Raw genomic sequence first — 15,449 nt, 5'->3', positions numbered from 1 at the left:
TGTTTTAATTTAGATTTCATGTGATCTTTAATGCGTCTTCTATATTTTATTTGATCTTTGATGTACAAGATCAAGAGCTTTTCGGGACAGTTGCTGTCTGTGTTTTGTCTGGGAGTTTCTTCATGTGGATGTGCAATAAGTGAAGACATTCACTTACATTTTGAAAAAACAAGAGGTCTATCTCTCACATGGTAGAGGTTTGATATGATGACAACCGAATGTGCAATTCTGTTAACAAACTCTCATTTTTATTTATTTTTTATTTTATTTCACCTTTATTTAACCAGGTAGGCTAGTTGAGAACAAGTTCTCATTTTCAACTGCGACCTGGCCAAGATAAAGCGTAGCAATTTGACACATACAACAACACAGAGTTACACATGGAATAAACAAACATACAGTCAATAATACAGCAGAACAAAAGAAAACAAAAGTCTATATACAGTGAGTGCAAATGAGATAAGTTAAGGCAATAAATAGGCCATGGTGGCGAAGTAATTTCAATAAAGCAATTAAACACTGGAATGATAGATGTGCAGAAGATGAATGTGCAAAGTAGAGATACTGGGGTGCAAAGGAGCAAGATAAATAAATAAATACAGTATGGGGATGAGGTAGATAGATAGATGGGCTGTTTACAGATGGGCTATGTACAGGTGCAGTGATCTGTGAGCTGCTCTGACAGCTGGTGCTTAAAGCTAGTGAGCGAGATATGAGTCTCCAGCTTCAGAGATTTTTGCAGTTTGTTCCAGTCATTGGCAGCAGAGAACTGGAAGGAAAGACGACCAAAGGAGGAATTGGCTTTGGGGGTGACCAGTGAGATATACCTGCTGGAGCGCGTGCTACGAGTGGGTGCTGCTATGGTGACCAGTGAGCAGAGATAAGGCGGGGCTTTACCTAGCAGAGACTTGTAGATAACCTGTAGCCAGTGGGTTTGGCGACGAGTATGAGGCGAGGGCCAACCAACGAGAGCGTGGTCAGATAACATGCCTTTTCAGGCGTAAAACAACCTCTTAACATTATGCAACAGTTACCATGAAAACAATACAGGAACAAAGCAAAAAAGTATTTCAACATTGATTTCATAACAAACCACCTTTTGGGAGTTTGCTTAAGTCTCAACCTGCCAAAGGCCATCTGTCATGTCTGCTTAACGTTCACTGATACCTACGTAACCTGCAAACTAGACTGCAATAGAGTTTGTATATGTTAATGACCAAGTCCTTAAGTGACTATATAATGAATACGTATATAGCTGCCAGTAAAACAGGATCAACATATTTAATCACGTACAATGGCCAACTTCACTGCATCAAAACTACATCCCCATCAGCATCCTCAGGAACTCTGGTTCTTCTGTCCAAATATCAGACATGGGGCATATGGAATGTCCACCTGAGAAATCAGGTAGGTTACTATTCTGTCCTCTTACAAGTGAAAATAAAATGACATCTCATTACTGTGTGACCTGAGTGCACTTATTCCTTTATGCATGCACTTTAGTTTTCAATATTTGAGTTCAGTGGCATCTGTACGTTATTGTACAGTTGTATAGTATTTAACTTATTAATTACCAATGACATGTAGGCGTATGCAATATTAGTACACTCACTGTACATCACAAAACCACACTCCCCCATGTTTGAGAATTTTTTGAAGCAAGACTTTGGTTGACAACTGCTGCTTTTTTTTTTTTTTAAATTGACCAATATTCTGAGGAACAACCGCATCTGTCTGCCTACAGTATAAAAACTGCACGTCTATCATGTTCACAACAGACTGATCCTGGGCATCCTGCAGTCATTCACCATGGCACCTGTCTTTGTGCTGACCATTTTCATCGCCGTTCTCTGCTCAGTTCAGGGCCGATCTACAGGGGTAAGTGTCTATCTGAGACTATTGGGAAAACCCTGTGCATGATGAATTATTTGAGTTTTAAACATTTTAACCTATTTTGTTGCATATATCCTTCTGCTGTTGGCATACAGAAAGCTTCATTTGAAAGGAGTGAAGAGGACATGGAAATTAGTATGTTCATCCTGTCTTTATAAACATTTCGTTGCTGACATTGTATTATGTATCTAAATATCGTATTCCATAAATTTAACCTGTTTTTATTAATCATTAATTGTTAGAATGTATATGACGTACAATACCAGTCAAAGGTTTGGACACACCTACTCTTTCAAGGCTTTTTCTTCATTTGCACAATTTTCTACATTGTAGAATAATAGTGAAGACATCAAAACTATGAAAAAACACATGGAACCATGTAGTAACCAAAAAAGTGTTAAACAAATCAAAATATATTTGAGATTCTTCAAAGTAGCCACCCTTTGTCTTGATGACAGCTTTATGTACTCTTGGCATTCTCTCAACCAGCTTCATGAGGTCGTCACATGGAATGCATATCGAAAAACTGGTGTGCCTTGTTAAATACATTTGTGGAATTTCTTTCTTAATGCGTTAGAGCCGATCAGTTGTGTTGTGACAAGGTAGGGGTGGTATACAGAAGATAGCCCTATTTGGTAAAAGACCAATTCCAAATAATGGCAAGAACAGCTCAAATAAGAAAAGAGAAATGACAGTCCATCATTACTTTAAAACATGAAGGTCAGTGAAAATGGAAAATTTCAAGAACTTTGAAAGTTTCTTCAAGTGCAGTCGCAAACACCATCAAGCGCTATGATGAAACGGGCTCTCGTGAAGACCCCCACAGGAAAGGAAAACTCAGAGTTACCTATGCTGCAGTTAATTAGAGTTACCAGCCTGAGAAATTGCAGCCCAAATAAATGCTTCAGAGGTCAAGTAACAGAGGAGACTGCGTGAATCAGGCCTTCATGGTTGAATTGCAGCAAATAAACCACTACTAAAGGACACCAATAAGAAGAGACTTGCTTGGACCAAAAAGATGAGCAATGGACATTAGACCGGTGGAAATCTGTCCTTTGGTCTGAGTCCAAATTTGAGAATTTTGTTCCAACCGCCATGTCTTTGTGAGATGCAGAGAAGGTGAACGGATGATGTCCGCATGTGTGGTTCCCACCGTGAAGCATGGAGTAGGAGGTGTGATGGTGTGGGGGTGCTTTGCTGGTGACACTGTCAGTTATTTATTTAGAATTCAAGGCAGACTTAACCAGCGTGGCTACCACAGCATTCCGCAGCAATACGCCATCCCATCTGGAGTGCGCTTAGTGGGACTAATTTGTTTTTCAACAGGACAATGACCCAACACACCTCCAGGCTGTGTAAGGGCTATTTGACTAAGAAGGAAAGTGATGGAGTGCTGCATCAGATGACCTGGCCTCCACAATCCCCCGGCCTCAACCCATTTGAGATGGCTTGGGATGAGTTGGACCGCAGAGTGAAGGAAAACCAACAAGTGCTTAGCGTTTGTGGGAACTCCTTCAAGACTGTTGCAAAAGCATTCCAGGTGAAGCTGGTTGAGAGAATGCCAAGAGTGTGCAATGCTGTCAAGACAAAGAGTGGCTACTTTGAAGAATCTCAAGTGTAAAATATGTTGAACAATCTTTTTGGTTACTACATGATCCCATATGTGTTATTAATAGTTTTGATGTCATAAATTATTTTAAAATGTAGAAAAGAGTAAAAATAAAAACACTTGATTGAGTAGCTGTGTCTAAATGTTTGACTGGTACAATATATCTTATTGTAATATTAGTTATTAGGGACACAGTTGCATTTAAGCTATTTTTTTTATCCCATTCCGCAGACAGCACCCGCACCAATAGCATTGAGGAGGATGATTTTTCTGCTTCAACGCTCATTGAGAAGGCCAACAGAAATCTTGGTAAGGCAGCCTGTATATTCCTACCCTGCATTTAATGACACCGAGAATGAAACACAGATAATAACCTTCACTTGGTGTTGTTTTCTAGGGAAAAGACTTGACGAGCCACTAGTCATGTTTGGGGACATTGCAGTAAATACTGGGTTCATGAACGCTGACCCCTGCACAGCTCACACCTGCAAATGGCCGAAGTCCTCTGATGGGAACGTTTATGTGCCCTATGTGATCTCTAATCAATACTGTAAATATTTTTCTTCTCTGAAATAATTTTCTTCTGAGCCTAATGGTTTGGTTTTACTATACTATATGAGTCGGTGTGTGCGTGTGTGTATTGAGTTTCTGACTTTCTTGTTGCTCCATTGAGCAGCTCCCCGGGAGAGGTCCGTTATTAAATGTGGGCTGCAAACATTTGCTGCATCAACCTGCGTCCGATTCTTTCCCCGAACCAATCAGAGGGACTTTGTGGACATCCAGTCTCTGTCAGGGTATGACTGCTGCACATTACGAGACCTGTTATACTTGTCTTCTGCCACTCTTATTTACTTAGTGTTTACATGACAATTTACTTTACTGTTATTGCTACAAAAAAACAATACTTTATTACTTTTAGAAATGACCTTTATGTCTTCCGTATACACTCTTGTTTGTAGCTGTTTCTCGTATGTTGGACGCCAGAAAAATGGCCAGGTGCTGTCTCTGAATAGGAACGGATGTGTCCATCTGTCTGTGGTGCAGCATGAACTGCTGCACGCCTTGGGCTTCAACCACGAGCATTCGCGCAGTGACCGTGACAGCCATGTTCAAATCCTGACTCAGAACATTTTGCCTGGTTAGTGCTTTCTACATCCACAGATGCTGAATTTATAATATATATTTTTAAATAACTTCGTAGGTAAATAATAAATACTATTGTTTACAAGATATGTAAATATTATTCCTGCCCATTTTGAGTAAGACATATTAGTAAAACTTTAATAACTTGAATGTAAACTTTAGTGTACTACTATCTGATTATAATAATACATTAGTATTTCATTATTTGTAAACATGTAGAAACACTGACATGGATTTATAAGCTTTTCAATTAATAAGCATTTACAACATTCACAATAATCTGTAAAGCATTTCTTTATAAGCGTGACTTATTCATGAAAGTTATTATACTGTGTAAGAAAATGATTTATCATGCATTTTCCATCATAGGAAAGGAATCCAACTTCAACAAGATCAACACGATAAACCTGGGGACTCCATATGACTATAATTCTGTCATGCAATACTCAAGGTAAGTTGAGGACATAATGGAAAGGTTTTCTTTACTGCAATAACAGCTGTAATGTTGTATGGCTAAAATAATTTGACCTTTCATAGTCTACTCATGTCATCCTTTAATTGCAATTGATGGCGTGCGAGCTTTCTGCCCAATGTTGTCTGGTTCCAGGTTTGCCTTCTCCAAGAACAATCAGCCCACCATTCTTCCAATCCCTGACAATAATGCAGTTATTGGCCAGGCAACTCAGATGAGCCCTATTGACATTCTGCGGATCAATCGTCTCTACAACTGCAGTAAGTGCCATTTTAAGAAGATCTGTTTATCATAACTACAAAGAATAAGAGTTGTGATTATTATACCTGCCTGTAAACTTCACGATACCGTTGCTCAATCAATTTGAGATATTTGGGAATATAGTATTTGAATTGAATTGAGTGACATTCTGTATTTATACTGTTATAAATTGGTGTACAGATTATTTTTTAAAGCCTTGAGCACCATCAACTCAAAAGGCAGAAATACAGCATGTCAATTCTAATAATATTTTATTTTTCCCTTCTCTTTTATTAGGAAAGCAGGTGGACTGATTTGAAAAGTGCGAGGGTAGAGCGTCTGCTGAGGATTGTAACTGCAGTTATAGTTTGCTTTTCAACTTTGAACATGAATATAAGAAACAAATGATATTTTATGCTGATAGAATGAATTGAGATGCAGATCTGTATCCGTATATCAGATCTGTTATGGCTTATCATAGATAGAACATTGGTATGGCAAAGCAAAGTACTGTGGTCTACTGAAACAGTATCACAATAAACATGTGTATCAATGTGTATTTGATAGCCCGTTCTACGTTTGTTATGGTTTATGTTTATTTTTCTGATTGCAAAGGGTACATTGATGGTGATTATCATATAACGTGCACAGGTGTGCAAGTGGATTAGTGGGTAAAACTAAAACCTTCTGTATATTTTTAGGGCCGTTAACAAGCTATCTCACCAAAGACTACAGTAATATCACATGTCCCAACTCCCACACTCACAGAATATCCTGTGTTATACAGCAAATTTAACATTCTGTTACTTTTGCATTTTGGAAGTCTGAAACAACGACATGAGCTTAAAATCGTTGTAGAGTGAGTGTCCAGTAATACTTTACAACATGGTTCCATTTGTAAAAGGTTTATAAAGGGCGTATAATTAGGTTATTAATGATTATTTCATCATTTGTAAATGCATTTTTTGCATTATAAACCATTAATTAAGATGAACCTTTATATAAAGCCATACAACTTTATTTCTCACTTTTTGGTGTTCTGTTCCATGAACAGAGGAGGATGGTTTTAATGATGTGTCTTGACCCACTTTTGATGCCCTGGTCAAATGTACATTATTCAATCATTCCTAATATATTACCTCTTCCCAGATGATATAAACACAGGTAATACCTTTGATTGGTGAAACAGTGGAGGAGGTATCCTCTCACAACGTTGAATGTTATTGTTATCACACCCACCACGCACTGACTGAATATGTTTAACAAAGTGTTGAATCTTCTCTCATGTGTGTCGCGATGATTACCCAATACTGCCTATAAGTACAGTATATCTAAGCTCTGAGTGAACTCTAAAATCATCTAGAAATGACTTACTCACATGTACCCAATAAGGTATATCTTATTTTAAAGTGACATACCTATGAATATTTATAACTGATTCATCAACATTTATAACTGCTAAAAGTATACCTTGTTTTAAAGTGGCACTGACCAGGAACAAATGAGTTACCAACATTTATAACTGCTGAAAATATATATTTAAAGAAAGTATAAACCTACTGACAATTTATTAGAGTTAGGTGGACCAATATTTATACCTTCTAAAAACATACTTTAAAAGGCAGTGGAAACCTTCTGCCAACTTGTGAATGAGTTGCAAATATTTATAACAGCATTTAATCTCCTCAAACAAGCAATACATAGTAAGAACAAAATGTAATTTAATAGAATGACATATTGGGAAAACAATTTTAGCCTATCATTGGTTTAGTGAGTAGCCTAGCTAATTCAGATAAACAGGGGGTTTGTTTTACTCCCCTTATTAACATTACAAGTCAGAATATAAATTGGAAACAGATTAACTATTTAAAAATACAACATTAACATAGGGTCTCATGGTCCTCTTCTGTGTCTTTCTTGTCAAGCATTTTCCCATCCTGGAGTCTGAGATCTTATGGGAATTTAGCAATTTAGCATAGACACTCTTGCTACACATAACTCTACTATCATCATTATCATGATTTATACAATTTATGCTTAGCTAGTTATGTTATCCACTGCTAGCTAATAATAATAATAGCTAGCTAGTGTTTAACATTACTTGCTAACACTAATAGCTAGTTACCACAGATTAAAGGGGTTAGCTAATTATCACAATTTTGCTAATACACTAGCTACTAATTAAGAGTCTGAGCGAAGAAAGCAGGCGATCATAAACAGTGCCTCTGGAAAGTATTCAGACCCCTTGACTTTTTCCACATTTTGTTATGTTACAGCCTTATTCTAAAATTGATTACATTGTTTTTTTCTCATCAATATACACAAAATACCCCATAATGACATCTCAAAAACAGGTTTTTAGTAACTTGAGCTAATTTATAAAAAAATGTAAAACTGAAATAGCACATCTACATAAGTATTCAGACCCTCTACTGAGTAATTTGTTAAAGCAGATCTTCTAAAGCTTTGTCAGGTTAGATGGGGGAGCATTGCTGCACATCTATTTTCAGGACTCTCCAGAGATGTTTGATTTGGTTTAAGTCCGGGCTTTGGCTTTTCCGCTCAAGGACATTCAGAGACTTGTCCCGATGCCACTCCTGCGTTGTCTTCGCTGTGTGCTTAGGGTTGTTGTCAGGTTGGAAGGTGAACCTTCACCCCAGTCGGAAGTCCTGAGCGCTCTGGAGCAGGTTTTTCTCTCTGTACTTTTCTCTGTTCATCTTTGCCTTAGTCCTGACTAGTCTCCCAGTCCCTGCCACTGCAAAAATGGTTCTGGAAGGTTCTCCCATCTCCACAGAGGAACTCTGGAGCTCTGTCAGAGTGACCATCAGGTTCTTGGTCACCTCCCTTCTCCCCTGATTGCTCTGTTTGGCCCGGACAGCCAGCTGTAGGAAGAGTCTTGGTTGTTCCGAACTTCTTCCATTTAAAAATGTTGGAGGCCACTGTGTTCTTGGATACTTTCAATGCTGCAGAAATGTTTTGGTACACTCTGTGCCTCGGCACAATCCTGTCTCGGAGCTCTACGGACAATTCCTTCAACCTCACAGCTTGGTTTTTGCTCTGATATGCACTGTCAACGTTGGGACCTTATATAATGTAGACAGGTGTGTGCCTTTCCAAATAATGCCCAATCAATTGAAACAGACTGCACCTGTGCTCAATTTCGCGTCTCATAGCAAATGGTCTGAATACTTATGTAAATAAGGTATTTCTGTTTTTAACCAGTTTTTGCTTTGTCATTATGAGTTATTGTGTGTAGATTTCTAAGTTAAAAAAAAGCATTTTAGAATAAGGCTGTAACGTAACAAAATGTGGAAAAAGTCAAGGGGTCTGAATACCTTCCGCAGACACTAAGTATGATTTATTTAGAACTGCTAAAATAGTGATTTTGTCAGATAGCACATGACCTTGCTGGAAAGCTTCACAATCTTCTCAAGTCTGTTCTTGTTGCACACGTTCAAATGACTAAACCAGGCCACCATAGAGAAAGAGTGAGTACATAAACACAACAGTAAGGAGAGATTGCTACTTTAAAACTTTTTTACTTCTCTCCACAACATTTGACTCTTTCATTACGCTATGTGTTCAGGTAAATGTAATATCTATGTTGAATGAGAGAACCCACTGACACGTGATTGAGTGTTTGGGCTGCCATCAAAGAGTTCACAGCAGCCGATATTACATCAGAAGTATTCACAAGGTGTTATTGTGGTCCCTTGCGGCTCAATTGGTGTAGCTTGCACTTGAAATGCAAAGGTTGAGGGGTTTAATTCCCACGGGGGACGAGTGCGAACTAATAAGTTTGCACTCACTTCTGTAAGTCGCTCTGGATAAGAGCTTCTGCTAAATTACTAAATGTCACACCCTGATATATTTCACATGTCTTGTGCTTGTCTCCACCCCGTTCCAGGTGTTGCACATTTTCCCCATTATCCCCTGTACCTTTATACATGTGTTTTCTGTTTGTCTGTTGCCAATTCGTCTTGTCTCGTCTGGCCTACCAGCGTGTTTTTTCCCGTAATCCTGTTCTCTCCAGTCCCTGTTTTCTAGGTTCTTCTGGTTTTGACCATTCTGCCTGCCCTGACCCTGAGCCTGCCTACTGTTCTGTACCTTACTGACTCTGCTCTGGATTACTGACCTCTGCCTGCCCTTGACCTGTTGTTTGACTGCCCCCTGTTTTGTCAATAAACACCTGCAATTCGAACTGTCTGCATCTGGGTCTTATCCTAAGTAGTGATACTAAAATGTTATTTGAGGGGACTTTTGGAGACTGCCAACATGTGATTTTGATTTAAAAAAATCAATTGTTCAATAAGAAAATTACAAAATAATCCATCAGTACATTTGTACACTTATAACACAACTGTCACACCTCAATGTATAGCTAATATTTCTGAATGTGAATAAATAGAATGAATAAAACCAGAAGAAAAATCTAACATTAAATATGAGGCTTCATTAATTGAATTACTTATATGCATCCTGAAAAGGAAGAATGACACACAGAGAAGGGGACACCTGTTTGGAAATTCTCAAGGTCATACATATTTAGCCATGATATGATGTCATGGTACAAAATGTTTACATGCACAACTCACACGTCATGTTTCACACACGTTTCAAGGATTTCCTACAGATCTCCCACCTGATTTGCAGCAACCTCGACTCAAGCCAAAATGTCCTGACCTGTCAGCATATTTTTGTGCCCGTATTCACTTATTTGGGGGTCCGTTATCTACTTGTATATGCCTGATGAAAGAGTATAAAAAACAAGCCTAGCTACTGCTATTTCACCCATTCCTTGTCAGAGCTCTGAGGTAAGCGCTGTGCTCAGTATTCGTACTGTATGTGTGTGAGCTGCAATGACTAACACTATAGCTGGTTTTAACGGTTTTCCCTTTGTGTTTGCATGTATCCTACAGTCCTTTTATCCTACAGCCAGGGTCTCCTGGCTCTGATGATGGTGTCCTCTGCCTGGGTTGAGAAACTGACTGAGGTGCGATGTAGTAGGGAGTTGTAGTTTCCAACAGGCCAGAATTCTACATATTTTAGCACAGGAAATGTGGTAATTAACTACAATGACCATAATCCATTGCGTGCCCGCTTAAACTTGTTTGGTCTTTGAGGAGCAGACTCGGAGACTGAGAGAAGAAAGAACAATAGATGGAGAGGCTTAGAAAGCAGTTGCTTCCTGAGCCTGAAAATGCCTGATCCATGTGATTGATAGTTGGTATTCCGCAGTCATATGAGTATGCTTATTTACTTTGAAGAACTACTGAAATTGTGATTTTGTCAGAAAGCATAGGCAGTAGTTGTGTAGAGATGAGATGACTTGGAATGAAATAATAAAGTCAACTAATGTGAATAAATTATGTTTAATAAGTGATAAATCAAATCAAATCAAATTGTATTGGTCACATACACATATTTAACAGATGTTATTGTGGTTGTAGCAAAATGCTTGTGTTCCTAGCTCCAAGAGTGCATTACTATCTAACAATTCACAACAATACACACAAATAAGATGGCGCCAACAGATGTGGCAGCTCTGCTTCTAGCTCCTAAGCAACTTTGCAGTATTTTGTTTCTTATATTAGTGTATAGGAGATGTTGTATCCACTGTGACTATTAAAACCTACCCAATGCATGTGCAGACCAGCTGGCTGCACACTGCCCTATCCAATCTGGATTTGTGTTCCATTATTAAAGTGAGCAGTGATTCCTTGTCTATGTATATAGAGCAGTAGTCTCTAATGTGCAGGGTTGAGTAGGGTGGGAGCTGGCAAGTGATGGCTATTTAACAGTCTGATGGCCTTGAGATAGAAGCTGTTTTTCAGTCTCTCGGTCCCACCTTTGATGCAGCTGTACTGACCTTGCCTTCTGGACGATATCGGGGTGAACAGGCTGTGGCTCGGGTGGTTGATGTCCTTGATTATCTTTTTGGCCTTCCTGTGACATCGGGGCTGTAGGTGTCCTGGAGGGCAGACAGTGTGCCCCATGTGATGCGTTGGGAGAGCCCTTCCCTCTGGAGAGCCCTTCGGTTGCGGGCGGTGCAGTTGCCATACCAGGCGGTGATACAGCCCGACAGGATGCTCTCAATTGTGCATCTATAAAAGTTTGTGAGGGTCTTCTTCACCACACTGTCTGTGTGGGTGGACCATTTCAGATTGTCAGTAATGTGTACGCAGAGGAACTTGAAGTTTTCCACCTTCTCCACTGCGGTCCCGTCAATGTGGATAGGGGTTTGCTCCCTCTGCTTTTTCCTGAAGTCCACCATCAGCTCCTTCGTTTTTTTTTTTACGTTTGACGTTGTTTTCTCTGCTACAGCACTGGTACAGGTGCATCAATTTCTACACCAACAGGCTCTTGAGCGGCTTCTATCCCCAAGCAATACGACTAATAAATAGATAACAAAATTGCAACACGGGTAGCATCTTTATTGATATTTTATTTAAATATTTGCACTGTCTTTATGCAAACTCACAGGGCTCTACAGTACATACTCACACACACTGTCACTCGAACACATACACAAACACCCACTCCATCACTTGCTCACTCACACATAATATGCACATACAATTTATACTGACTCTACAGACCCGCACACCCATTCACAGGCAAGCTGCTTCTACTCTGTTTATCTTAAATCTTGTTGCCTAGTCCTCTAACCCCCATACATACTGTATCTACCTCCATCACTCCAGTATCCATACACATGTAAATTTGGTATTGGAATTGACTTTTTAAATACTTCCTGTGTATAGTATATTTGCTTACTTACTTTATTGTGTATTTCATATTTCCTTGTGTGTTTTTTCCAAATAATACAGTGTTATTGACTGCGTTATTGGGTTTTAAGTTTGCAAGAAAATCATTTCCCTGTACTTGTACATGTGACATTAAAACCTATCCAGCAACTTCACACAGCCATTGAAGATGAGTGGGACAATATTCCACAGGCCACAATCAACAGGCCACAATCAACAACAATCAACTCTATGCAAAGGAGATGTGTCGCTCTGCATGAGGCAAATGTTGGTTACACCAGATACTGACTGGTTTTCTGATCCACGCCCCTACTTTTTTTTAAAAGGCTACTTCCTGAAAAGTGAAGCGCCACTTTCATACAGTATAGTGCCTCATATGGTTACCAGCTATGGGGCCCAATGTGGAAGAAAATGTAACTTTGTGATGTCTGAGATTAGTGTGGGAAACACTGGGCTAATGTTATTTGAGGGCCATCTCCGCAGATGAGAATAAAGTACAAAATCAATACAGTTATTTTGAGTTGCCTACTGCAGAATATTGCTTTGTTATTGGACAAATTCAGTATCCCCCCGTTTCACACAGTTTCAAACCGTTTTGTCAATACTGAACACAACTCTGTTCTCAATTGGTGCAGAAGGTGGTAGTGTTGGACCTAACAGATAACAATGTTTGATCATTAGTCTACAGGTGGGATACCCAGTTGGGAGACAGGATTTTCTCTATGGGGATTTTTTCTTAATCTTCAATAGTTATTATTATACTGTGCTCTATTCTAGATGTTCTGCTACTACACTGTAGGCTACATTTAATTTGTAGGCTACAATGACTCCACACATCATATGTCCCATAATCCAATCCGGACAGCAAGCACCGTAAACACTTAATTAACAGAAAAAGTAAAGGAGACTGAATTACTTGGTGTTACCTTAGATTATAGACTGTCACGGTGAAAACATTGATTCAATGGTTGTAAAGATAGAGAGTCTGTCCGTGATAAAGAGATGCTCTATTTTTTGACACCACACAATGCAAGTTCTGCTGGCTCTAGTTTTATCTTATCTTGGTTATTGTCCAGTCATAAGGTCAAGTGCTGCAAAGAAATACCTAGTTAAGCTACAGCCTGCCCAGAACAGAGCAGCACATCTGATTGTAGTCAGAGGGCTAATATTTATACTATTCATGCCAGTCTCTCTTGACTAAGAGTTGAGGAAAGACTGACCGGGTCACTTCTTGTTTTTTTATAAGAAACATGAATGTGTTGGAAATCCCAAATTGTTTGCATAGTCAACTTACACACAGCACTGACACAAAGCACTGACACGTACACCATACATGCCACCAGGGGTCTTTTCACAGCCCCCAGGTCCAGAACAAATGAAAGGAAACGTATAATACTATACAGAGTCATGAGTGCATGGAACTCCCTTCCTTCTTATATAGCGCAGGTGAACCGCAAACTTGTTTTAAAAAATATATATATAAATCAACACCTCACGGCACAACGCCTCTCCCCCATGTGACCTACTTGTGTGTATTTACTGACATGAATGTGTAACTGATAGATGCCCACACACTGCATGTTCATGTGTTTAAATGTATGTAAATTGTAAAGTCTTTTGTCTGTAATGTATTTTTGTTACATGTCGGACCCCAGTAAGACTAGCTGTTGCCATTGGCGTCGGCTAATGGGGATGCTAATTAATCAAATAAAAAATTAATAAGAAGGGCATTCTAATTGTGGCTTTGATGGGCTTGTGGTTATAAATAAAACATTAATAAATGTCTCAGAAACACAAGACAATGGAGAAGACACATGGACTGTTAGTTAGACATCAACAAGCAGGAAGGTAACACGTTTCAATTTGTTTTGCTCAGACACTCGAAACGAACTGATCACAATTAAATGTTTTTTTTTTGTGTGTGTTTGGGAATGTAGGTTGGAGTTGGGGCGGGATTTTGTGAAGGGGTCAAATGTACAACTATTTACTTCCAGTGGATGATTGATTGAAAACAATGAATAAAAGCCCTGTGATTTGATTAGTGTAACGGCCGTCGTAGGAAGTGGACCAAAATGCAGCGGGTACGTGAATGCTCATATTTACTTTATTACAAACACCACACAAAAACAACTAAACGAAAACACGATTGACAGCCAACAGTTCTGCAGGCTAAACATAGCAGTGCACGAATACAACTTCCCACAAAGGGACAGGTGGAAACAGGGCTACCTAAGTATGACTCTCAATCAGCAACAATGATGTACAGCTGTTCCTGATTGAGAGCCATACCAGGCCAACACAAAGAAATACACAACATAGAAAACCATAGAAATACAAAACAAGAACATTATTCAAAAACCCTGGAACACAAATCAAACACCCCTCTTACATAAATACATATCCCATTAAACCCCGAACCACATAAAACCAATACCCCCTGCCACGTCCTGACCAAAATACAATAACCAATAACCCCTTATACTGGTCAGGACGTGACAGTACCCCCCCCCCTCCCCCAAAGGTGCAGACCCCGGATGCACTTCACACAAAATAAACCCCCCAAACTAAAGGGAGGGAAGGTGGCTGCCGTCACCGACGGTTCCCGTGCTACACCCCCCCTCCCTAATCCTCCTACTGTGGAGGTGGCTCAGGCCTTAGTCCACCACCTAACCTGTCCAGCCCCGCAGAATACCTCTGGCTGAGGCACGTCGCTGTAGACCTCAGGCAGAAGGACGATTCTGGGAGCTCCGGACGGTAGGGCGACTCTGGGAGCTCCGGACTGTAGGCCGACTCTGGGAGCTCCGGACTGTAGGCCGACTCTGGGAGCTCCGGACTGTAGGCCGACTCTGGGAGCTCCGGACTGTAGGCCGACTCTGGGAGCTCCGGACTGTAGGCCGACTCTGGGAGCGCCGGACTGTAGGCCGACTCTGGGAGCGCCGGACTGTAGGCCGACTCTGGGAGCGCCGGACTGTAGGCCGACTCTGGGAGCGCCGGACTGTAGGCCGTCTCACTCGGTTCCGGACTGTGGGCCGTCTCACTCGGTTCCGGACTGTGGGCCGTCTCTAGACGGGGCACTGTCGTCGGACACTCTGGACGGGGCACTGTTTCCAGACACTCTGGACGGGGTACTGTTGCCGGAAGCTCTGGACGAGGCACTATTGCCGGAAGCTCTGGACGGGGTACTGTCGTCGGAAACTCTGGACGGGGACAGCGCACTGAAAGCCTGATGCGTGGGGTTGGTAGTGGAGGTACCAGACTGGAGACACGCACCCCAAGGCTAGTGCGAGGAGCAGGAACAGGACAAGTTGGACTGGACTGACGCACT

General features: G+C 40.4%; 1 protein-coding gene across 1 annotated transcript; it reads left to right on the top strand.

Annotated features, from left to right (window-relative positions):
• The first annotated feature begins 1,757 nt into the window (after positions 1 to 1,757).
• LOC115167505 (low choriolytic enzyme-like) lies at positions 1,758 to 5,916 on the top strand. The gene is made up of 9 exons (XM_029721959.1): positions 1,758 to 1,878; positions 1,989 to 2,028; positions 3,734 to 3,811; positions 3,900 to 4,052; positions 4,179 to 4,296; positions 4,462 to 4,640; positions 5,015 to 5,096; positions 5,253 to 5,377; positions 5,655 to 5,916. Exons 1-9 carry the CDS (start codon positions 1,810 to 1,812, stop codon positions 5,669 to 5,671), a joined length of 861 nt encoding a protein of 286 aa, XP_029577819.1. The 5' UTR covers positions 1,758 to 1,809; the 3' UTR covers positions 5,672 to 5,916.
• Positions 5,917 to 15,449: the final 9,533 nt, after the last annotated feature.

This window comes from Salmo trutta, chromosome 29, assembly GCF_901001165.1.
Source record: "Salmo trutta chromosome 29, fSalTru1.1, whole genome shotgun sequence".
In the NCBI taxonomy this organism is placed as follows: domain Eukaryota; kingdom Metazoa; phylum Chordata; class Actinopteri; order Salmoniformes; family Salmonidae; genus Salmo; species Salmo trutta.
Note: the sequence above shows the minus strand (reverse complement) of the source record. Positions and strands in the feature narration are given on the sequence as shown.